Consider the following 24,409-nt stretch of genomic DNA (forward strand, 5'->3'; position numbering starts at 1 on the left):
ACTGGTAGAATTTGCCTGTGAAGCCATGTGGTCCTGGGCTTTTCATTTTTGGGAGGTTTTTGAAGAGTGTTTCAGTCTCTCTACTTCCAATTGGCCTGTCAAGTACTTCCATTTTTTCTAGGGTCAGTGTAGTTTGTTGCTGTGTTTCTAGGAATTTGTCCATTTCATCTACATTGTCTAGTTTGCTGGCATACAGTTGTTCAGGGTAGCCTCTTATGATCTTTTATATTTTTGTGGGCTCAGCATGAATATCCTCTCATTTCAGATTTTTTTTTTTTTTTTTTTGCATCTTCTCTTTTTTTGTCAGTCTACCTAAGGGCCTGTCAATTTTGCTGAACCAACTTTTGATTTATTTGCTCTATTGATCTTTTTGTTCCCAATTTCATTTATCTCTCCTCAGATCTGTGTTATTTCTTTCCTTCTGCTTGTTTTGAGATTAGTTTGTTCTTTTTCTAATTCCTCCAGATGTGTAAGTAGGTCTTTGAATTTAGCTCTTTTATATAGGTGCTTAGAGCTATAAATTTTCCTCTCAGTACTGCCTTTGCTGCATCCCATAAGTTTTTGATATGCTGTGCTCTTGTTTTCATTTGTCTTGATATACTTAATTATTTCTCTTGCAATTTTTCAACTCCCTGATTGTTTAAGGGTGTTATTTAAAATCCATAAATTTGACACGTGGTTCAGCCTACTTTGGACCTTTTTAATAGCTTGTGATTAATCAGATTTTTTTTCAGCTCTTATTCATCCAATAGTCCTCAATATTAGGTACAATTTTTGAAATTGTACTGTTTGTGCACTTATTTCACCCCTAGGAGAAAGCTTCCTTTTCCCTATTCCTCCTTCAGGAATGTTAATATTCTGTTTCTTTTCTATTTGCTTCTCTATATTTTTCACACTCCTTTGCTTACTCTAGCTGCTATTCCCCTGATGCTAATTTTGGCAGGGGTTCCTCGCCCTCCCAGAGTCAACCTTCCTAGATTAGACTTTCCTGCCAAAAGAGGCCAAGGGACCCACAAAGTGATTATAGATTGTTTCTGATATACGCTGGGGTTGAGACCCTAAAAGCCACCTGCCCAACTTCTCTTTTATGACTCTTCAAATCCGTGCTTTCCTGACTTAATCAGCACATGGCAGTTTTCAATGTGCTGTTCCCCACAGCCCTAAAATAATGTGTGCCTCTCAGTGTCTGTTGATTTAGCTCTTGCAAGGGGCTGGTTAAGATGGAGGCCGCCAGCCACTCCAGGATGAAACTATGGCACAGAACCCAGACCCTGTGGTTCCCGTTCTCTAACCAACTGCCACACCTGTCCTGGGCCTTGCCACCACCTTTTCTTAGAGAAGAGCCTTCCTTCAACAAGCTGTCCCTTGCCACTCTAAGAGGGCACTGTGTCTCTAAATTAGTCCAGTCCCTCCCTGCCAGATCCAGGATTGAGACAGAGACCACTGATTGTTTTTTGTTTTAGATTTATTTTGTATTTCTCTCCCCTTCCCCCACTCCCCAGTTGTCTGCTCTCTGTGTCCATTTGCTGTGTGTTCTTTTGTGCTGGCTTATATTCTTGTCAGTGGCACCCAGAATCTGTGTCTTGTTTTGTTGTATCATCTTGCCATGTCAGCTCTCCACGTGTGAGGTGCCATTCCTGGGCAGGCTGCACTTTTTTCACACTGGGCAGCTCTCCTTTTCGGACACACTCCTTGTGAAGTGGGGCTCCCCTACATGGGGGACACCCGTGCATGGCAGGGCACTCCTTGCACATCAGCACTGTGCATGGGCCAGCTCACAACTGGTTGATTTTTAGCTCAGTGTGTTGAAATAAGCAGAGGCTACAGATGGTAATCTGAGCCAGGCAGTTTGAAACTATCCACAATTGTCCTGAAAAACTGATCAACTCCTCCCACCTTCCTCCGAAGGGGGATTGGATCCCAGGCAGCAGGTGATTATCTGCCCTAGGCAGAATGAAGCAGATTCCTACCTTCAGGCAAAGTCATTGTGATTTTCAATCAGACCAGCTTCCATTCCTGCAGGGGTGGAATTATAATGTTGGCTGCCGCTTCTTTCTGACATGGACAGGTTTAAATTTTAGCTGTACTTAGAAATGAGATCTAGCTAGCCAAAAGTGCTAATCAAGAACCTTAGTTGTGCCCAGTCGCTTCCCCATTCCCTGCTTTTGGGAAATGGGGCTTCCAATTCCAGCCAGGGCGTGGCTCCTGAGTTGGCCTGCATGCCAGTGGGCGATGGGCAATGACCTCCGAAGCATGGAGCGATCTACGCACCAAACTTCACCACAGATTGTCAGTCTCCTTCTGTTCTTCCCTGGATGGTGGGCCATGTTCTTCTGGACTCTGGAGCAGCCCAAACAGGTGATTTAGATAGATCCTGGCCGAATACTTGCTGCCCTGTAGTTAGTTGCTGAATGTTAGAGATCCCTACTCTGCCACCATCTTGGCCTCTCCTCCCACCTGGGTTTATCTTTAAATATAGATTTCCTGGATTAGCACACCAAAGACAAAGGTCTCTTAACTCACCAGAGTCCCCAGAAATCATTCCCATTGACTCAAGTATCAAATTGTGAGGATACTTAATTTACAACTGCATTTACTCAAGGAAAGAAGAGGCTTGGTAGTAGAATTTGACTGTTTCCTTTTTAATGATGAAATAGATTTAAGGATTTTGATATTGCAGATAAAATTTTGATATAATTTCTCTCCCTTTAGTTTTCCAACAGCCTGCTACAACAGCCTTATTACTCCCTCATTACCTCTTTACTTCAGGCAGTGAACTTTCTGACAATACAGAGTCACTGCAATGCACTCTTTTTGTGAATAGTGTTGCAACTATATGGTAAAATAGGACCTGTCTCTAGAGGTTTTCTGCAATAAGTTTTAGATATCAATTTAATAGGTAAACGTCTTGCTTGGAGATTATCAACTTTAAATCTTATTACTATAGTAGATACTTTTCTAGTTAGAAAGAATCTTTGTAATAGGTTTGTGTTGGCATTGATAGTATTGTTTAAACTTGTTACCACAGCCAAGTAAACAATTTGATAATGATGCTTAGGATGAATCAACATTCCCCTAGAGTTGCAATTTCCATCTCCTATTCAGTCAATGTATACTTTTCAAAAAATATTATGGTAAACATTTTCTATTTTGAAATATAATGCATATATTTTATTTATCCACTCCAGGAAAATGAAAAATTCTTGCCTTAAAAGGGCATCATTTTCATTAGGGGTATGTATGTGTTTGTTTATTATTGTTTAATTTAAATGTAACTATTGTGTCATTCACTTAGTTTTAAACTTGAATTTTCTAAAGGGATCATGAATATCAGCAAAATGATAGGAAAGTGGATAACAATGAATGAAGAGTTAGTGGCAGCCTAAGATACTGTTATCTCCTTTGAGGTAGACAGAATTCAAATTGCCTTCATTAGCTGAGCAATATGCTGTGGAAAATGAGCTGGCACTTATCAACAGGATCTTTCATTTGCATTTTTGCTAAATAATCAAGCTGTTCTGTTTTCTAGCTGTTCAAGAGCTATGAGTATGAGAGAAAGAAAACAACTCAGGTAAGGCAGGCAGGGGGCATTCGAGGACCAGTTAAAGAGAATAGTTTATCAATGAAGATGTCAGAATTGTGCTTTGTGTATTTCTAATACAAAAAGACAACATTACACATAGTATATAGGATATAAAAATGCATTAATTCTCCCCACATTCACCAGTATCACAAGCAAAGCTAGAGGCTTTTCTCTTGATAAATGATCATTACTTGAGCCTGAAACTACCCTAGCTGCCCTGCTACTGGTAGTTAAGAATTTGAATTTCAATTAAGCAGTAAATCTTTAAGGCATCATATCTTCAATAATCAACTGATGTCTCTCTAATCCTGTGCAAATCTGAAGCACTATTATGTTGGAAAGTTATATCCTTTAGGCTCACTCAAAAGGCAAAATATTCTTATTGAACTAGTAAAGACACATTATCTTCCTCCGGATGAAAAGCCAAATATTAATTGTTTTGCTTAAATTTTAATAATATGCCTATATGCAAAGAATATTATACTTCCACAGTAGAAGTTGCAACAATAATATGTGAGGATATATACTTTCAGTCAGTAGTTCATTGACTTGATTGTACACCTTTAGATCATGTTATATTTTGAAATTTTTCCTACTTATGCATTCATTGGAAAACTTCCAAAGTCATAAAAAACATTCACCCTCATAACACCACTCAAATTAGTATAAACATTCTCATGTCGTATGTTTACAAAATGCCCTATAGATGTTTCTTAAAACTCTTTATTTTCAAAAAATATCGATGTCTTAAAAAGTCAGCTAATAAAGTAAATACTTAAATTTGTGCAGCTTACTTTACTGAGGACTTTAATTTTTAAGAGAAAATATAGGTAATTTGAATGGTACCACCTCCTTCATAGAGGGTTTTAAAGCTATTATAAATTTATGAGGCCACAAAACAAATTACCACAATTTCAGGGTTACAGATTAAAAGTAGCCTTAACAGGGAAGTAGATGTGGCTCAGGCAACTGGGCTCCCACCTACAACATAGGAGCTGCTGGTTTGGATCCCAGTGCCGCCGCCCCCCCCCCTCCGCCCCAAAAAAAAAAAAACAGCTGGCACAAGAGACACAAGAAGAAAAAAAGCATAATGAGACACTCAGGTTCCCGGTGTCTCTTAAAGAAGAGAGCAAGCTGGCATGATGGGCAGGTGTGACAACCTGATGCAACAAGATGCAACAAGAGATGTGGGGAGAAAAAACAGAATGGGAGACGCAACAAAGAAGGGAGTGGGAGTGGCTCAAGTGATTAGGCATGGCCCATGCACATCAGAGGTCCTGGGTTTGGTTCCCAGTGCCTTCTAAAGAAACAAGGACGATGAAGAACAGACTCAGCAGGTGAAAAACAACAAAGGAGCGGGGAGAAATAAATAAAAGAAATCTTAGAAAAAAAAAGCCTTAACAATTCCATATACCATTGGAATAAAAATGTTAAGTTTCTCTGTTCAGAATTTTAAAAGAAAGTTTTTCCATTGGAAGCAAATACTGTTTCTTCTTTATCTGCAAAATTCTACCATTATAAGTGCCACTCTTTTCAATCACTGAATGCAAACAATCTGTGCATTATCTAAAATAATTAACAATCAATTTGAAGAATTCTGAACTACTTCATTAGAATACCTGAATGACCAATAAGCACATTTTATTTTAAATGACTTATGTATCAAACTGTTTTGTGTCAACTACCCTGTGCTAGATGTTTTACTAGATGCTCATATATAGAGTATGTAAGACATGGCTCCACTGAATACAATTTTACTTACAGGGTCCCCAGCCCTACAATGCAAGCAACAGCAAAACACACCACACGGCACATTTGAAGTTTTCTGAATTATTGATCACTCAGCAGGGATTTAAACCATATGTATTTCTGATTCCCAAGTTTTGATTTTCCATTCCACTATACTAAAATCTCACAATATATTTCCTATTTCTCTCCAAACTAGTTCTTAACAAGAAACCATAGCTTAATATTATAGCACAAATACATCTTAATAACAATTCAAAGATCTCTTGCTTTATACGAAACATTTTCTTTGGAAAATGTGGACAGTTATTTATTTTTTCTTTCTTTTAAAGCTGGTGTTAAGTTTAACTAAACTTAATTAATTCCGTTTGAACCATAATGTTTGAACCTGGGTATCCTAAAAATGAAATGCTATTATACTAATCCAGCTAATTAAACCCTATAATGAACTAACAAAGCTTAATTTAATGACGGAGTTTAATCAAGGAGGAATTAAGATTTTTATTGGCTGCTTAGTTGTCATTAAAGCAATGCAAGTTTGTATTTCAACAACATTCTACCACAGCAAAGAAGAAAAATATTAAGTCAATAGAAATTGAGGAGATGGCTGCTTAGGACTCTTGTAACTTTAAGAGCCTATAATTCTGAATTTTTTAAAACAGAATTAAGGTGTAGATTGTCATCTAGGAAGAAACACATACCTTTGATACCAAGTAACTACTTTTTCTGTTATTGAGTTTTTTATTTTTACATAAGTTTGCATATCGGGATAGTTATAAGAATAGAAAATTGATAGATGTGTCAAGATAGAGTTGCAAGAAATGGTTTTTGAGAAAAAGTATGATATCCAAAGCTAATTAACTATTAAGTCAGATCAGGCTGGGAGGCCAAAGCAAGAGACAGTCAAAGAGAATGGATGAGAGAAGAGAAGGGGCAGACATTTACATACTAGAAAGGTGATAATAGAAAAGGAAATGATACAAAAAGATACAGCAGGAGTCACACCACAGAAATTAATCAGGGTTAAGTTTCAAGTGGAAACCCTGGCCTAAGGAGTGTAAAAATAGGATAAATTTCTTGATGCATGCCCCATGACCTAAATACTGACTATGGAATCTTTTAAGAAATGCCATTTTGTAGAAAACAAAATTCACTGTATTTACAGACACATTGTAGTTCTAGTCTTCAATCAAAAGAATCCATAAAAAATTATATTATCCAATCCCCATAGAAATTCTTGTCTTAAAATGTTCTGAAAAGTCTCACATATGCTTTATCATCATAAAAGCAAATTATTAAGTCACTTGGACATTCTAAAAAAGAAAAAAAATATTTGTATTGAAAAAATATGCACTTACCATCATGATTAGGATTTCCTAATGTCCATGGCTCATCTGAATCAAAATGAGTATCTCCCCCAATTCCTGGTCCAGGGAAATAGGCATGTGCCAAAAACCCTCCCTCTCCATCAAAGGGTGAACTGTCTCCATGAAAACCAGATGCAAAAATGATGGTTATATCCACATCACGTTTTCCATTTTCTAATTCACTGTAGGGAATTTCTTCAAATGTCAGAGGAGTTACATTCTGCCACACATCAAAGGCACGGCGAATAGCTCGACGGGTTTCAGGGTCTCCTACTTTTGGAGTTACGTTCTTTATACTGAAATTTTAAAAAAAGGAGAGGATAATCAGTATGGCTTTGCTATATGTAGCCTGACTTACTACAAATGTTGATATATTTAAAAGTTCAATAAAATATTAGGGAAAAGTGATCTAAAATAGGAGAGAAAAAAATTCATCGTATCTCTATACCTAAATTTCATTAAGTTTTTGACCCTTTAATTCTCAGTGGTATAGTATTCAACTATGAAAGCTGTAAACCCATCTGAAGAATGGTTAGCAGTGGGGTCAATCAGCCACTTTGCCTCCAGGATGACAGTAGGAACCAGTTTTGCCAAATGATCAAACAGGTACAGCAGGTTGAATCTGAAATAAACATTTGAATTTCTTTTTGGCTATAATTTCTTTTAGAGGCAAACTATTCTATGTGTACAAACCACTTCCAAACAATGTCTTTACAGTTTTCAAATAATTATGGACATCAATTTAACAGGCAGTTGTTTCTTAAACTTTTAAATTTTTAAAATTTTATCTAAGTATATCATTCATACATGAAATAAGTATAGAGTAAAAGTTGTGAACTTACTAAATAAACATGCATAACATCATCCCATACTTCACCCCAACACCAACACCTTGCATTGCAGTGAAACATTTGGTAGAAGCTATGCAAGAGCATTGTCAAAATATTACTACTAACTATAGTCCATATCTTGCACTTGGTGTTATTTTCCCCCAACCCACCCTATTATTTTCTTAATATACTTTTATTAGAGAGGTTGTGAACTTACAAAACAATCATGCACCTGTGTAGACTTCCTATACAACACCTCTTAACCAACAAACACATCACACCATGGTAGAATATTTTTTACAGATTATGAGATAGTATCATTAGACTATTATCAACAACAATGGTCCATTGTGTATATTTGGCATACTTTTTCCATAACCCCCATAATCAACACAGTGCATCTCTGGCATTGACACAAGAATATTACAGTATTGTTGCTATTAGAGTCCATAGGTCACTCCAGTTGTATTTTTCCCATGCTTCTTCACATTCCAACCACCCCACAACAATGACATACATCTGCTCTAGGTGACAGGACACTCTTGTATCTGTACTATCAACCACAATTCTCATCCCCCTCTGTGTTTACTGTGTTATTCAGTCCCTAGATTATTCCCTAGCTTTCTTTTAATTGACAGTTACATCCATAGACTACCCTTTTCAGCCAAAATCCCATGTACAGACAGCTGCTACTCAAGTTGGTTTACCTTACCATCAACTCTATCCATTTCCACACTTTTACAGTCAAGTTAATAAAAACTTCTACATACATTAAGCATCAGTAGTCCTTCTCAGCCCTCCTCTTATTTCCTAATAGACTATACTCTAGGTTTTAACTCCATGTGTTTATTATTCAAATTTAGTTCATATTAATGAGACCATGCAATATATGACCCTTTATGTCTGGCTTACTTCACTTAGTATAGTGTCTTCAGGGTTCATCCATGTAATCATACGTGTCTCAATTACATTTCTTCTTATTGCAGCATAGTATTGCATCATACGTATATATCACATTTTGTTTATCCATTCATTGGTGGATGGACACTTGGATTATTTCCATCTTTTGGCACTTGTGAACAACACCGCTATGAACATTGGGGTACAGATGTCTATTTGTGTCATAATTTTCAGTTCTTCTGGATACATTCCTAGAAAAGGAATTGCTGGGTCATATGGCAGTTCTATGTTTAGCTTCCTGAAGAGCTGCCAAACTGTCTTCCACAGAATTTGCACCATTTTACAATCCCACCAACAGTGAAGGAGTGTTACAATTTCTCCACATCCTCTCCAGTACTTAGTGTTTTCTATTTTTTAAATAATGATCATTATGCAGTGTAAGGTGATATCTCATTGTCATTTTGATTTGCATTTCCCTAATAGCTAGTGATAGGAAACACTTTTGCATGTGCCTTTTGGCCATTTGTATTTTCTCTTTGAGGATATGTCTGTCTAAATCTTTTGCCCATTTTTAAATTGAAATGCTTGCTCTTTTATTGCTGAGTTGCATTATCTCTATATAGAATAGAAATCAATTCCTTATTGATATATGTGTTTCCAAATATTTTCTCCTACTGAGTGGGCTGCTTTTTCACCTTCTTGAGGAAGTCCTCTGAATCACACAAAGTGTTTTTCTAGGAGGTCCGATTTACTCATGTTTTCCTTTGGTGCTTGTGCTTTTGGTGTAAGGTTTGAGAATGCACTACTACCACCAGGTCTTGAAAATGTTTTCCTACATTTTCTTCTAAGAGCTTTATGGTTCTTGCTTTTATATTTGACTCATTTTGAGTTAATTTTGTATAAGGTGTGAGATAGGGGTCTTTTCTTTCTTTTGGTTATGGATATCTAGTTCTCCCAGCACCATTTGTTGAATAGACTGTTCTGCCCCAGGTGTGTGGGTTGACAGGTTTCTCAAAAACCCTTGATATTGATGACTGTACTTGTAAACATTTACTATTGAAAATGAAACTTAGCCTAGTATTATAGGGTGCCCAAGAGTTACCTCCTGAGAACCTCCTTGTTGCTCAGAGGTGACCTCTGATTAAGCCAAACTCAGCATATAATGTATTCATTACCTTCCCCCCAGTATGGTACATGACTCCTGAGGATGAGCACCCCTGGCACGAAGGGATTACTACTAAACACCAACTAGCAATGCAAATGGAAAAAGACCTTGACCAAAAGGGGGAAAGGTAAAGACAAATGTGTTTATATGGCTAAGAGACTTTAAAGTGAGTCAGGAGGTCATTCCAGAGGTTAAGCTAAATGCACATCTCAGAGGATCTCGTTGACTGCCAAAGTAAATACTATTCCAAACTGCGGGGTTTTTGAGGGCTCTGGAGATATCCAGACACTATAGGGAGGGCAGCTCACTCAGGAGTTTGGCACCCTGCCAATGGATCCTACTTTGGAATTTATGTTCCAAAGTATGTTCCAGATCAGTGTGACTGATCTGGACTCAACTGTGGTTTCCCTATACATAGCTCTTCTGTCCCTTCTATTTGAACCTATAGTTAGTGCTGGAGTTGATAGGTGTATTTCCAAGAGACTTTGGGCTGTCCATGTGCCAGTTGGGCTCTGAATCTCAACATCGTTGCAGCTCCTCCTCTCCAGTTCATTGGACTCACTCAGGACAACTAACAAGGAGACGATGATGGACAACAACCATCCCAAGGAACAAACAGAGTCTGCAACTGCAAGCACAATAATCTCATCCATATGCTTCATGGGATCTAAGCCTCCTCTCAGTTGGAGGCAAAGTGGGCATCACCATCTCAGAATTCTCAGGACTGGAGAATGAATGATGGACTAGAGCAGACTTGCTGTTATTCTACTATAGAATTATTGTGATTCTAGCAATGGAAGAACTTTTGTAAATGACGTGGAGGCAGTGGCCACTGGAGGTTCTGGGGGGAGGGAGAGGGAAAAATAGGTGTAATATGGGGGACTAGGGAATAGATTTTGTTTCCATTCACATCTTCCTCAGATTGTGCATTACTAGTGTATTAAAACATTATTAATTTTTATGAATTAATCTGACATCCTGCTACTTTGCTTGAATCATTTATTAGTTGTGGCAGCTTTGTTGTAGATTTTTGGAACTTTCTATGCATAGAATCATATCATTTATCAATAGTGAGTTTTACTTCTTCCTTTCTGAAGTGGATGTCTTTTCTTTTTCTTGCCTGATTGCTCAAGATAGAACCTCTGGTACTATATTGAAAAACAGTGGTGACAGTAGGCATCCTCGTCTTGTTCCTGATCTCAACAGGAAAGCTTTCACTCTTTTACCATTGAGTACAAGGTTAGCTGTGGGTTTTTCATATATAGCCTTTATCACGTTGAGAAAGTTCCTTCATTTCCTATCTTTTGGAGTATTTTTATCAAGAAAGGATGCTGTATTTTGTCAAATGCCTTTTCTGCATCAATAGGATTTATTAATGTGTATTATCCTTATTTTTGTGTTGAATCACCCTTGCATGCCTGGTATAAAACCCACTTGATCATGATGAACAATTCTTTTAATATGTTGTTGGATTCAATTAGCAAATATTTTGTTGGTGATTTTTGCATCCATATTCTTTAGGGAAATGGGTAATTTTCTTTTTTCATAATATCTTTATATGGCTTTGGTATTAGAGTGATATTGGCTTCACAGAATGAGTTTGGTAGCATTCCTTCTTGTTCAGTTTTTTGGAAGAGCTCAAGTAAGACTGGTGCTTTTCATTTTGGGGAGTTGTTTGATAAATGTTTCAATCTCTTTACTTGTGATTGATTTGTTGATGTCTTCTGTTTCTTCTAGATCAGTATAGGTTGTTTGTACATTCTAGAAATTTTTCCATTTCATCTGCATTGTCTAGTTTGTTGGTGTAGAGTTGTTCATAATATCCTGTCATGATCTTTTTAATTTCTGTGGGGTCAGTAGTAATGTCCCCATTTTCAATTTTTATTTCATTTATTTGCATTCACTCTCTTTTTTTGTCTGTCTAAGGGTTTGTAGATTTTGTTAATCTCTCAAAGAATCAACTTTTGATTTTGTTAGTTCTCGCTATTGTTTTTTTGTTCTCAATTTCATTTATTTCTGCTCTGATTTATGTTATTTCATTCCTTTTACTTGCTTTGAGATTAGTTTGCTGTTCTTTTCCTAGTTCCTCCAGCTGTGTAAATAGGTCATTGATTTTAGCTCTTTCTTCTTTTATATGTAAGCACTGAGGGCTATAAGTTCCCTCTCAGCATGCCTTTGTTTGCTGGCATCCCATAGTTTCTGATATGCTGTGTTCTTGTTTTCATTCCTCTTGAAATATTTATTGATTTCTCTCATAATCTCTTCTTTGAAACACTGATTATTTTAAAATGTAGTGTTTAATCTCCATATATTTTCTATTCTTCCCTTTTTCTGTCTCTTGTTCATTTCCAATATTATTCCATTATGATCAGAGAAAGTGGTTTGTATAATTTTGATCTTGTTGAATTTATTGAGATCAGCTTTGTGACAACCTTTAGTCTATCCTGGAGAAAGTTACATGAGCACATGAATAGAATGTATATCTTTTGGGTTGCAATGCCCTATATATGTCTATTAGATTTAATCCATTTATCATATTATTCAAACTTTCTTTATCTTTATTGATACTCTGCCCAGATATTCTATCCAACACTGACAGTGGTGTACTGAGGTCTCCAACTATTATTGTAGAGATATCTATTTCTCCCTTCAGTTTTGCCAGTATTTGCCTCATGTATCTTGGGGCATTCTGCTTAGATGCAAATAATTTGTGATTGTTGCTTCTTCCTCGTGAATTGCCTGTTACTAATTATAATTAGAGACATAACATTTTGGCCTTTAAAGTCTACTTCATCCAATATAACTACAGCTAATCCAGCTTCTTTTGGTTGCTGCATGCGTAGAATATCTTTTTCCAATCTTTCACTTTAAATCTATTGGTATCCTCGGGCCTAAGGTGAGCATCTTAAAGACAGCATATAGATGGCTTATATTTCCTTCCATTCCACCAGTCTGTGTCTTTTGATTATCGAGTTTAATCCATTTACATTAAATGTTATTACTATAAAGTCAGTTCTTCTTTCACCCATTTTGACCTTTGGGTTTTATCTGTCATTTATTTTCACCACTCTTTAACAACTTGACTTACTTTTACTGATATAATCTTCATTTTTAGACTCTGTTCAAAGCCTCTCTCTCCTGTCTTTTCTCCTCAGGCCCTTGCACTCCTCTTAGTATTTCCTGCAAAGCCGATCTCTTTGTTATAAACTCTCACTTTCTGTTAATCTGCTAATATTCTAAACTCCCCCTCATTTTTCAAAGAAAATATTTATTGGATATAAGATTTTTGGCTGGCAGCTTTTCTCTTGCAGTACCTTAAATATATCATACCACTGTCTTCTTGCCTTCATGATTTCTGATGAGAAATTGGAAATTAATCATATTTGGTATCCCTTATATGTTTTGCATAGTTTTCTTACTGATCTCAGAATTCTCACTTTGTCTTTGGCATTTGACATTCTGATTAGCATGTATCTCAGATTTATTCAGTTGGGAGTACTCTGTGCTTCTTGAACATGGATATCTATGTCCTTCAAAAATTCAAAAGGCTTGGGAAATTTTCCACCATTATTTCTTCAAATATTCCTTCTGCTCCTTTTTCCTTCTCTTCTCCTTCTGGGACACCCATGATATGTATGTTTGCATGTCTCTTGCTGTCATTTAGTTCCCATGAGACCCTGTTTAGTTTTTCCCATTCTTTTCTTGATCTGCTCTTTTGTATGTTTGCTTTTGGAAGGCCATGTCTTCAGGCTCACCTATCCTTTCTTCTGCCTCCTCAAATTTTCTATTATAAGCCTTCAGTGTATTTTTAATTTCATTTATTGCATCTTTCATTCCCATAAGATAGGCTATTTCTCTATGTATCCTTTCAAATTCTTCTTTGTGCTCATCCAATGTCTTCTTAGTATGCTTAGTCTCTTTAGCCATCTCATTGAATTTATTAAGAAGATTTGTCTGAACATCTATGATTAGTTGTCTCAACTCCTTTATGTCATCTAGAGGCTTATCTTGCTCCTTTAATTGGCCATATTGTCCTGTTTCTTGGTATGGATTGTAATTTTTTGTTAGTGTTTTGGCATCTGGCTTACTAGATGTGTTTATTCTGGGTGCAGTTTCTCTCTTAAATTTAGAGCTTTCTTGACCTTTCTCCCTTGCTGGGTGTTTAGTAGTAGTCAAGGATGTAGTTGACACTGTGAGCTGTGGAGGCTGAAGCTGCCTGCATTGCCCCAGGAACTGAAGCTTCTCCCACCTTCCTCCTCTGCTAGGGGTAGGGACAGAGCCACAGCAGTGTGTAATAATCCCATGTGGGCAGCCCAGACTCTCTGTAGTTGCCTAAAGAGACTGCCAAAGCTTCTTACCCCTTTCTCTCCTGCCTGGGGCAGGGAAGGAGCTGCAGGTGCAGACAGTAATCTATGCTGGTGTGGATCCAAAATGACCGCAGTTGCCCAAATAGATGGACATAGCACTGGCACGCCCTTCCTTGCCAGGGGTCGGGATGGACCCTCTGGAGTGCCCAACAATCTAATCCATGTGGGTCAAATATGCCGGCAGTTACCCTGAGAGACTGAGGGAGTACTGTCCATTTTGCCCTTTAGGGAGTGGGAACAGAACCACCGAAGCACAACAGTTCATTTTGTGTAGGCCAAAAGTGTCTGCCTTTGCCCAGAGAGGTAGAGATAATAGCAGCCCCCTCCTATCCAATTAGGGGATGGGCTGGATCCATAGGCACCCAACTGTCCAGTTTGTGCAGGCCAAAAGTGCCTGCAGTTGTCCGGAAATGCTGTAGAAACACCAGCCCCCTCCTTTCCTTTTGGGGTATGGGGTGGATCCACATATACTCACCAGTTCCAGGCATGCAGGTCAAAAGTGCTTGCCATTGCCTGGAAAGGCTAAGGAAACCCAGCTCCTCTCTATTCTCCTTGGGGGCAGGTATGGAACTACAGGTGTCCTGCTATTCAATCTGTGTGGGCCAAAAGCATGTTTAGTCACCCAGAGAGGCTGGGGAAACACAGTCCTTCTCTTGTTCTATTGGGGTTGGGGATGGAGTCACGAGGACCCAAGAGTTGAGTTTGTGCAAGTGAAAAGCACCTGCAGTTGCCCAGAGAGACTGAGAAAACACAGCTCCCCTCTTATCCTGTTGGGGGGAAGAGATGGAGCCACAGCTGCCCTATTATCCAGTCTGTGTGGGCTGAAAGCACCTACAGTTTCCCAGAGAGGGTGAAGAAACACCAGCCCCCTCCTATCCTATGAGGGTGGAGGGGTGGAGACAGAATCAAAGGTGCTCAATATACCAGTTCATGTGGGCTGAAAGCACTTGCAGTTGCTCGGAGAGGCTGGTACAAGTCCCCCTGCCTTCCTCTGGCAGAGGTGGGGCTAGAGCCTGGGCTAGGGTTGCAATCCAACCCTGGTGGAAAAAAGCCAGTGCCTAACTTCACTGTGATTTTTAGTCAGTCCTTGGTTGATGGCCAACCATTTCTTCCTCCCTGTTTATAGGAAACAGGGCTTCCAACTCCAGCCACAGAAAAGCTCCTGAGGCAGCTTGCATTGCTGGAGTAGGATGGGCACCACTGGCCTCTGCAGCATGGCTTGTAGTTTCCCAGACAGACTGGTTCATGTTCCCCCAACATCCTCCCTGCTGGAGGTGGGGCTGGAGTTTAGGTTAGAGCTGCAATCCTACCTGGGTAGAGAGAAGCTGGTTCCCATCAGCACTATCTCTAAATTTTTTAAGACAAGTTCAGTTCATTACAATTTTTGATGATCTATTTTTTTTCTAATTATATACTTAAGGCTTTCTAGCTGAAATAAAACATTGTGAGTAGTTGTTTAATACAAATATATAACAACTATGTACATTTTAAAAAGTAATGTGAAAAAAAACAAAAAGTAAAGTGGGCATTATTTACTTTAACTAGTTTATTAGTACTGAGAGCTAATGGATAAAAGAGAGATATTGTTCTTGATTCACTTAATACTTATCACATTTTTCTCTTTTCCCATTTTTTCCATTGTTTTTCTAAATAAAACAAAAGAAACTAATATATACATTTTTTATACTGTGGTAATATAAATTCATACTCTCCTTGTGAAAAGCAATGAGCATATTCCATGGGAATCCCAGTAATTTTCATGCTTTTCCATCCAATAGCCTTACCACCCATTAATTTGTACTAAGGAAATAATTGTAATTTTAAAAAAAGATGATGTAATATTTAGGTAAATATTTTCTGCAATGCAATAATAAAGAGTATTGGAAAATAAACAATTCACAATGATGAAGCAATAATTAAAGTTATCTACTGCATGTCATAATATCAGTAGAACCAAAATATTTTAAGACTAGCAGCAAGGAAAATATTTAAGATGTCCTATACAATGAAAAAAATAATATACAGATTATATTTGTAACCCAATTGTAACTATGACAAGATACTTATGAACGTGGGGCAGGAATTACATTAAAATAATAACAATATCATTTATTAAGCCCTTATTATAAGCCAGGCAAGTACTTCCTGTCATCTTTTTGAACACTCTAAAGAACTCAACGAGATGTGTATTTAAACCTATTTTATAAAGAAAGTGAGACTTAGAAGAATTTAGAAAAAAGCTTCTAAGTGGCAGAGGTGCACCCCCATCATTCAAGACAAGAATCCAAATTCTATACTATAGTATACATTTTAAATAAAATTTTCTTAGTTTTAACGAATTGCTTGAGCCACTCTGTGGGAAATATACTGAAGTAGAAAAGACTTGAAACAGGGAGACCGGTTAGGAGTTATTGCAAAAATCTAAGTGAGAGATGATAGTGATCTGGCCCAGGCAGTACCAGTGTAGACACTGAGGAGTGGTCAGATTTGGATATAGTCTGAGAGTAATAAATGTGGAGTACTATTTGAATTTGATGACAATTTCCTGTTTTTCAAAGGTATACACTGGTTAACTTCCAAAATATGCTTAACCAAATATATGTAATTTCATTAATGAATACAAGACAATTGACAGGGCCTTAAAATTAAGATAGAATTCTTAATTCAGTGAAAAAAACCTATTTGCAACTGAGAGATGTATTTTGTATTTACAAAGAACTGAAATAATAAACAGCAAAAAGAGATAATGTATTAATAAAAGTAAAATAAGGCTGTTAACCTTAATAATTATAATAAATGACACAGAAAAGATTAATATGTATTTGTTAAATAAAAAGACTATGCTATAAAATGAAGGCTACTAGGGAATTTTGTTATGTTTATTTTACCACAATAAAAATAAAATAGAGCTTTGGTTTGAAAAACTTAACAAAGCTCAAATTTCTCATTTTAATAAGATAACTGATTTCACTTTTTGGACATCTCTATTAGGTTGCTTCATAATAATATTTCACTAATTCCTTAAAACTTTCATGTTAGTAAATTGCAGAATTTTAACCTAAAAACTGTTATTTTTTAATGACCATGCCTATTATTCCTACATAATAAAATTGATGACTTTATTCATCAGGATGATTGGTACTGTGGAAAAGCTATCTTAAATTGATTTATCAGCTTGCTGTAAAGTCAGGATTCTCATGTTTTAGCATCATTTGATTGATAGCAACTGATGAGCAGTTCTACCTATTAATAAAGTATTTCCCCTTCAAATTTTTGTTAGAGTAATAAATCTTTTTCAAAGTTGGAATACTGTTTTATCACTAATACAGAAAGAAAAAACTAAATATTTTGGGATCTAGTCTTGTGTATTAAAAGGCAAAAGAAGCTTATACTCAGTTTCACGGTTCTTTAAAAAATATTTAAATTTCTCAATAAGGGAGATGTTAAGTTTACTACACTATATATCTAGGGAAATTTTTTAAAGTGTGAGAATTTGACAGTTAAAGAAATAGTAAATTTTGAGGGAAAGAGACTTTTAGTAAAAAAAGCTGTTTAAATGATTGTTTTCTTTATTAATGGTAGGATAAAATTAATTCCCTTCATTAATTCTGTAAAATAGATTAATGTGCAAGTGTAAAACCATCAAACATTTATTCATTTGCATACAAGTTATGGGAAATGTAAAACAAGGCTATTGCAATGTGTTTTATCCATTAAGAATTTAAAAAAACTCACAGGGACATAGTAAATATTATATAATGCCAATCAGTATTTTATTTTAGTTAAGAAGATGGAATTATATAAATTTCATAGGTCAAAATTCTTTTGGTATGGATATGACAAGTACCCTTTCATCAATTAAGTAAACAAAAATTAGTTTTACACTGAAATTTCCCTAACTTTTTATGCCAAAGTAGTAGCAACTAAATGGAATTTACTAAAAGTGGGATAGCAGACTCAATCAATTCTTGTCAAATTCTTGTCAGAATTACACATTTATACATTATGAATCCAGAACCACTGATTTATTACTACATTTATGTATTTGTCCTTTAGGTCCTGCAGGAATTAAAAAGTGGATTTATAAACCAGAATTATAATAGCACTTGTATCTATATGTACCCATGTCTTTATCTTTACTTCTTCATGTGCCTTGAGTCAACTAACTTGTGTCCTTTCCTGTCAATCTGCAGAACTCACCTTAGCATTTCTTTTAGGGCTGGCGTAATAGTGGCAAAGTGCCTTAGTTTTTGTATATCTGGGAATGTTTTAATCCCTCCCTCAATTGTGAAGGACAGTTTTGCCAGATATAAAATTCTTGGTTGGTAATTTTTTGCCATCAGCACTTTAAGTATATTTTCCCATTGCTATCTTCCTCCATGTATCTGATGAAAAATTAACATTTGATCTTACAGAGCCTGCCTTATATGTGACACATTGCTTTTCTCTTGTGGCTTTTAGAATTCTCTCTTATCTTTGACATTCAACAGTTTGGTTATAACATGGCATGATACAGTATTTGGGTTTGTCCTATTTGGAGTTCAGTGAGCATCTTGAATGTGTTTATTCATATCTTTCATTAAATTTGGGACGTTGTCAGTCATCATTTCTTTGAATATTTTCTCTGCCTCTTTACTTCTTTCTTCTCCTTCTGGAAGTCCTACAATGAGTACATTGGTAGACTTGATGGTGGTTCCACCCACAGGTTACTCAGATATTGTTCACTTTTCTTCATTCTTTCATCTTTCTACTCCATTGAATGGATGATTTCAATTGTCTTATTTACAAGTTTACTGATTTTTTCTTCTGTCAGCTCCAATCTGCTGCTGAACTCTCCTATGGAATTTTTAATTTCTGCTACTGTGTCTTCAGTTCTTTTTAGTTCTTATTCTTAATTTCCATCTCTCTATTGTCTTTGTGTTGACCTATCACTTCCCTGATTTCTTATATCACTCTGTACATATTTTCCTTTAGCTCTTGAGCATATTTAGGACCATTTTTTAAGTCATTATCTGGAATGTCCCAGGTCTGATCCTCTTCAATGATGGTTTCTAATCTTCTCCTTTGCCCAAGCCATCACTTTCTGTTTCTTTGTATGTTTTATAATCTTTTGTTGAAACCTGGATATTTTCATATTTTAAGGCGTTATTGGAATTTAGACTCTGAGTCTTCTGTTCCTTATGCTTGTATCTTGTAGTATTATGACAAACTTTCCTTGAATACAAGGAGCTAAAAAAAAAATAATACAAGAGAGAAAAAAAGAAAAGAAATTTCCCAGTGTTCACAAAATGACCTGTGTGACTTTTCTTCTTCAGAACTTGTCCATACAATGAATTTAGAGAATAGATCCAGGTCAAAGTGTAGAAGCTAGTCCTTGCTGCACATGCACCTTTTCTTGGGCATGCACACTTGGCCCTAGAATTTCAACTGTTTATATGGTTCCAAATGTCGCCATTCCCAAAGTTTCCTCACAGCCCCAGGCACTGTTCTGCATGTCCTATAGCCAGCAATACCTTGTCCAGGCAGCATGAGTTGACTCCTTTCCTATAGTATTCTGTAGGAAAACTCTGTAAGCAGCCTTCTACACACAAGACAAGTTCTGGGACATTGAGTACCTCAGGCCACCACCAGGCAGATTGGGCCCGACACACATGCTCCCAGTATGAACATGAGGATTACTCTGCTCCCTCTGAAACCCACCCAGGGATCTGCACTGGAGTAGGAGCCAGCTCTGTGCAAAACCTGTAAGGGGCTGGTGGAGAGGCGAGCCAGAGCACTGTGGATTCTACTGTTTTTAAGTGGCCTCTCTCTTGATTCAGTACTTAACACTGTTACTGTAGTCCTTTAACTGTTTTCTGGAGCTCTGGAAAAGATGCGTCTGCCAGTTCTTGCTGGTTGTTCAAATTTTCTGTGAGGAGTAAGAGCCCTATAATACCCATCTTCTTCTCCTGCCCTTTGGTCTATCAGTTCTTTTTAATCCTCTGGGTCTCACCTAAAAGGTTGGTTATTGAGGAAAACTTTTTTTTTTTTTTTTTTTTGGTTTTCTGGAATAGGTGAACTTTATATTTCTATTATATCTTGTTCCTTCCTTTTCATAGCAGGGTTCATGGTTATATGGGTGCTCAGCTTCTACAGGTGACTGTAATTTTCCATGAGGACAGATAGGGTAGTCATGGTTTTTTTTTGTTTTTTTTTTTTGCTATATCCCCAGTACCTAGTGCTGTTCTATTTCATAGTGGGACTCAGTAAGAAGTTGTTCAATGAATCAATGAATAAATAGGAACATGTCTATTAACAGCAATTATCACTAAAGTTTGGAAGAAACTTATAACCCTTTGGCATCCTTCATTTGAAGATGCAGCAATAAAGGACAATAAGCTTATATTATTGACAAAGATAAAAAGTGAAATGGTTAGACTGAAATTAAAAGTTAAGTAATAGATTCAAAGACATTTTACTTAAATGAAAATTATTTAAATATCACCTATTATTTTATTTTTAGAGTAAAAATAATTGTCAAAGAATGTAGTATTAGAATATAAATATAGTTCATGTCAAAGAACCTCAGAATATTATTATGCATTCAATGAACTTGAAAACTTAGTTTACCAAGTATTTCAAAGAATTTCTGCAGTTCTAAGTTCTGTAAATAATTTATTCTCTTCTCAGTTAAAGAGTTTTAATTTCCTTACATTAACATTAAATCACTATATGGTAACATGAAGTCAATGTGCAGAAGATGCCAAACAAAATTTTAAAATAATAGTAATGAAAAAGTGGGGGAAAAGGAAAATTCATCATTAATTGCTATACCTGTAAGTGATGTGTTTGTGCTGCCACTTCTGTCCTGTTAATGCGTATCGTTTTCGACGAATATTAAATTTGGAGCTGCCTCTTGTCTGGTCAGGTACACCACATCGAGGTTTCTTCATCCAGCTGCAAAAAGCAGTAGTTCCCAATTATTTATGAACAACCCTAATCATTAAAATTCAAAAGGAAATCAATTAAAAGATTAATCTAAGACAGTAATGATGAAAAGGGAAAAATGTAAAGAGGACAATTGTCAGTTTCCTTATAAGTTGTGCTAAGCTGACAAGAGTGTTTTTTTTCTGAATGATCCTGAACCACTAGTTCACTACTTAGATATTTTAAATAGTTTTTATCTCTCTAATTCATTATGAGCTCATTGTGGGCTGAGGAATCTAAAAGTTTCCAAACAAATTCACTCTCAGTAAAATATGTGACTTTGGGCAAGTCAATTCTTAGCCTCTTTCATAAATTGAGCCTGTTTAAAATAAATCACTAAAGTCTCTTCCAGATTTGCCATACAGTTATTTTATTCTATACTCTTCTAACTTACACAGAACTGAATTGTTTGTTCAAATAACATTTGCATTTAACTTCTTTTTCCTTCTTTCCACTTTGATCATTACTCAATTTCCAAGTAACAGTCATTTGCTTAGGCTTTAATTTCTTTTCTGAATATGAGGTTTAACTTCACAAAAATAGGCTGTAATATATTTACATCAGAAAAAAAATATTGCTTTCAATGTATTAATTTTTTAATTTTTATGTAAGTTTTTTCTAGATGGTTTCAATTGACCATTGTCATGTTTTCTATCTAAACTTGCATTTGTTTAAGGAGATTTTCATGATTTTAGCAGTTGTGTGTGTGTGTGTGTGTGTGTGTGTGTATGAGATAAAATAGTTTCCTGTTCATTAGCCCTTTAACAATTACAAAGTTAATGCAGACTATTCATAGTGTTACATGATTCAGAAAGTAGAAATGAGAGAAAGGAATCAATTCTGATCTATTTCACCCAATACGTAATTTTTCTACACTCCTTAAATGGAAAATAATTGAATGTATCTAACTATCTAACAATGTCCATTTTGTAAAAATGAATGAAATAGTTTATCTTACATAAATAAATCATTTATTCTGCTTTTGAAATATAAGAATAACTTCATGTAACAATGAAATAAAAACATTTATTTCTTTTAGAAAGATGATACTCTTCCAATAATCATAAAATATCTGCTGTTTTTATTCTGTGTTCAGTAATAAAGTAGTTATTGTAGTTAAAAGCCTTAACAAATTCCATCCCAGTTTAAAATGCATTCTAGAGTTAATCCAGGAAATCACTCTTTCCCTTTATTAAAGTGTCAGAATAACATGGGACTACTTATAAATGCTAACTCCTAGGAGGCTACCAGACCTAATGAACTGAACTTTCTCGATTTTAGACTGTAGACCTCTTATATTTAACTAACATTTCCTGGACATTCCTAAATCCACAAAATTTGAGAGACTATTTCCCTAGAATGTAAAACACAGTGGCAGTATCTTGTACAATTCCTGGCATATAAGAGATATTCAATAAATATTCAATGAAAAGATGGATAGGGATACTTTGTATTTATATTAGTGAAAAAAAATGACTGTTTTTAGTAAATTGTATAAGATTTAGATACAGATTTAACTAACAAATATGAAATGTTAATGATGTGTCCTGATGTTTAAGTTACATATATATTTCATTAACTATATTATCAATAATAAAAAAATTAGAATATTCTTAAAACAAATTCTTATCCCTAATTATCTTACTGGAAGTACTGGGAAGACAAAAAATATATAATTATGAAATAGGAAGAAGTTTCATATTTTCACTAAAGATATTATTAGGAAAATTATTTTTGAAAGGGATAGTGGAATAAAAATTGGCAAAATAGAACCAACTATTATTAGGATAAAAAAGTATTTCAAAAGAGTGTATATTCTCTAAAATTATGTTAAGCATCTGAAATATTAAAAGATGAAGGACTCAAAACTTGAAAAACTGTTTAAATTATTAATGTAAATTTTTGTTTTAAGTCATGCATATGTTGGATCCAATATAAATTTCTCAGAAGCATAGGCATCTTCCAAAAGATGGTGTTTTTAAGATGAATATTTGCCTCTTCTGCTAAAAGATACCTCTGTTGAATGCCTTATGTATTTCTTAGGCTCTTGCCCATTTCATATATTTTCTCTTATGTGCCAATTATTCATTTATTTACCCATTCAATCACTGACTCATTCATGACAGAATTTGTTTTGTGCTTTTACAACATGCTGAGAGATGTGAAAGTGGGTATAAAAAGATGAGGCAAAAGCCCCTTCCTTGTTGACCTTCCATTCTATAGGTAATACACACAATTAAAATATAGTATAATACAATATAATACAATACAAAACAATCTCTACCTACATATCTTGTCATTATCTCAAACATTATATATAATTAACAAAAAATCATGATTTTCCTACCCCACCTTACATCAGTTCCTGTGATGCCTTATCTCAGCTGAAAGTTTAACATCCTTCTAATACCCAAATCAGAATTTCAGCTATCATTCTCTACTCCTCTCTTCCCACATACAGTCAATCACAGTGTAAGGTCTTCTACTACTAAAATCTTTCCAACTCTTGCCACTGCCTTCCCTCTTATTCCTAAAGATAAATATTCAGAAAGTACTGATGTGCTCTCTGCATACTCTAAATATGAAATGCTTCCTTAGCAAAACTCTGATTCAGGTCTACTTGGCAAGGGTGTCCCTCTCTTTCCCAGGTTTCTGAAGAACGAAATCTCTCTTTGCCTTCGAATTTAGTAACCTCTGTCAGGAATAACTCTGCCTCTTGTTCACTTTGAGAATCCCCACATCCTTCAAGACTGCACATACTGTGTTGTATATTCTAATTTGTGTTTGTCTCCATCTTTCACTGGTGCATGAGGGTAGAGAGCTCACAATGGAGTCAATGCTCAGTGATGTCTCTAATAAGGAATATGAAGCAAATCAAGTCTGCAGGTCTCTTTGCATATACAAATCTCATCCATTTTCCTATATGTTCCATGAAGAAGTTGTAATTTTGACAGGTCAGTGCCTTGGACAAATGCTTATTACATGGACACTATGTGGATATTTTTATATAAAACTAGTCATGAAATAAATGACTTAAGTTGTAATAAATGAATATAAGAACAGGAATAATCTAATATCAACCAGTGATTAATGTAAAGGTTCAGAACCCTTAATGAGAGTTGATCTAATTGAGAACACTCTATGTTTAACTTCTCTAATATCTATATCCAAATAATCTGAGTGATATTAGCATGTATTATCTCACTAAAATATGTAAAATCCCAAATATATAAACAAAGCACATTATAACACTGAAAATGACACATAGCATTTAAACTAAATAAGTGCTCATACTTTTACATGAACCTAAACATTTAAAATAACTCAATTTCATAAGCAGTAAGATTTTTTTCTCAAATTTTTAATGTTCTCAATGGATAAAAAGAGTTATCAGCATTGCTAATACTAATTTTAAAATTGTTATGTTAATGATTTTAGTCAGGTAAAGTCTGGCAATGAGATTCATTTCTATTGTCATAAGATCA

General features: G+C 35.7%; 1 protein-coding gene across 1 annotated transcript in view; it reads right to left on the reverse strand.

Moving 5' to 3' along the window:
* MMP16 (matrix metallopeptidase 16) overlaps positions 1–24,409 on the reverse strand; it is a 271,508-nt gene that overhangs the window by 112,575 nt on the left and 134,524 nt on the right. Inside the window, exons 3-4 of the mRNA XM_004474746.5 lie at positions 20,772–20,894; positions 6,688–6,992 (exon numbers count right to left, since the gene is read on the reverse strand). Of these exons, the coding sequence (XP_004474803.1) occupies positions 6,688–6,992; positions 20,772–20,894 (428 nt within the window). The remainder of the gene's footprint in view (positions 1–6,687; positions 6,993–20,771; positions 20,895–24,409) is intronic.

The sequence above is a fragment of the Dasypus novemcinctus genome, chromosome 14, assembly GCF_030445035.2.
Source record: "Dasypus novemcinctus isolate mDasNov1 chromosome 14, mDasNov1.1.hap2, whole genome shotgun sequence".
Lineage (NCBI taxonomy): Eukaryota > Metazoa > Chordata > Mammalia > Cingulata > Dasypodidae > Dasypus > Dasypus novemcinctus.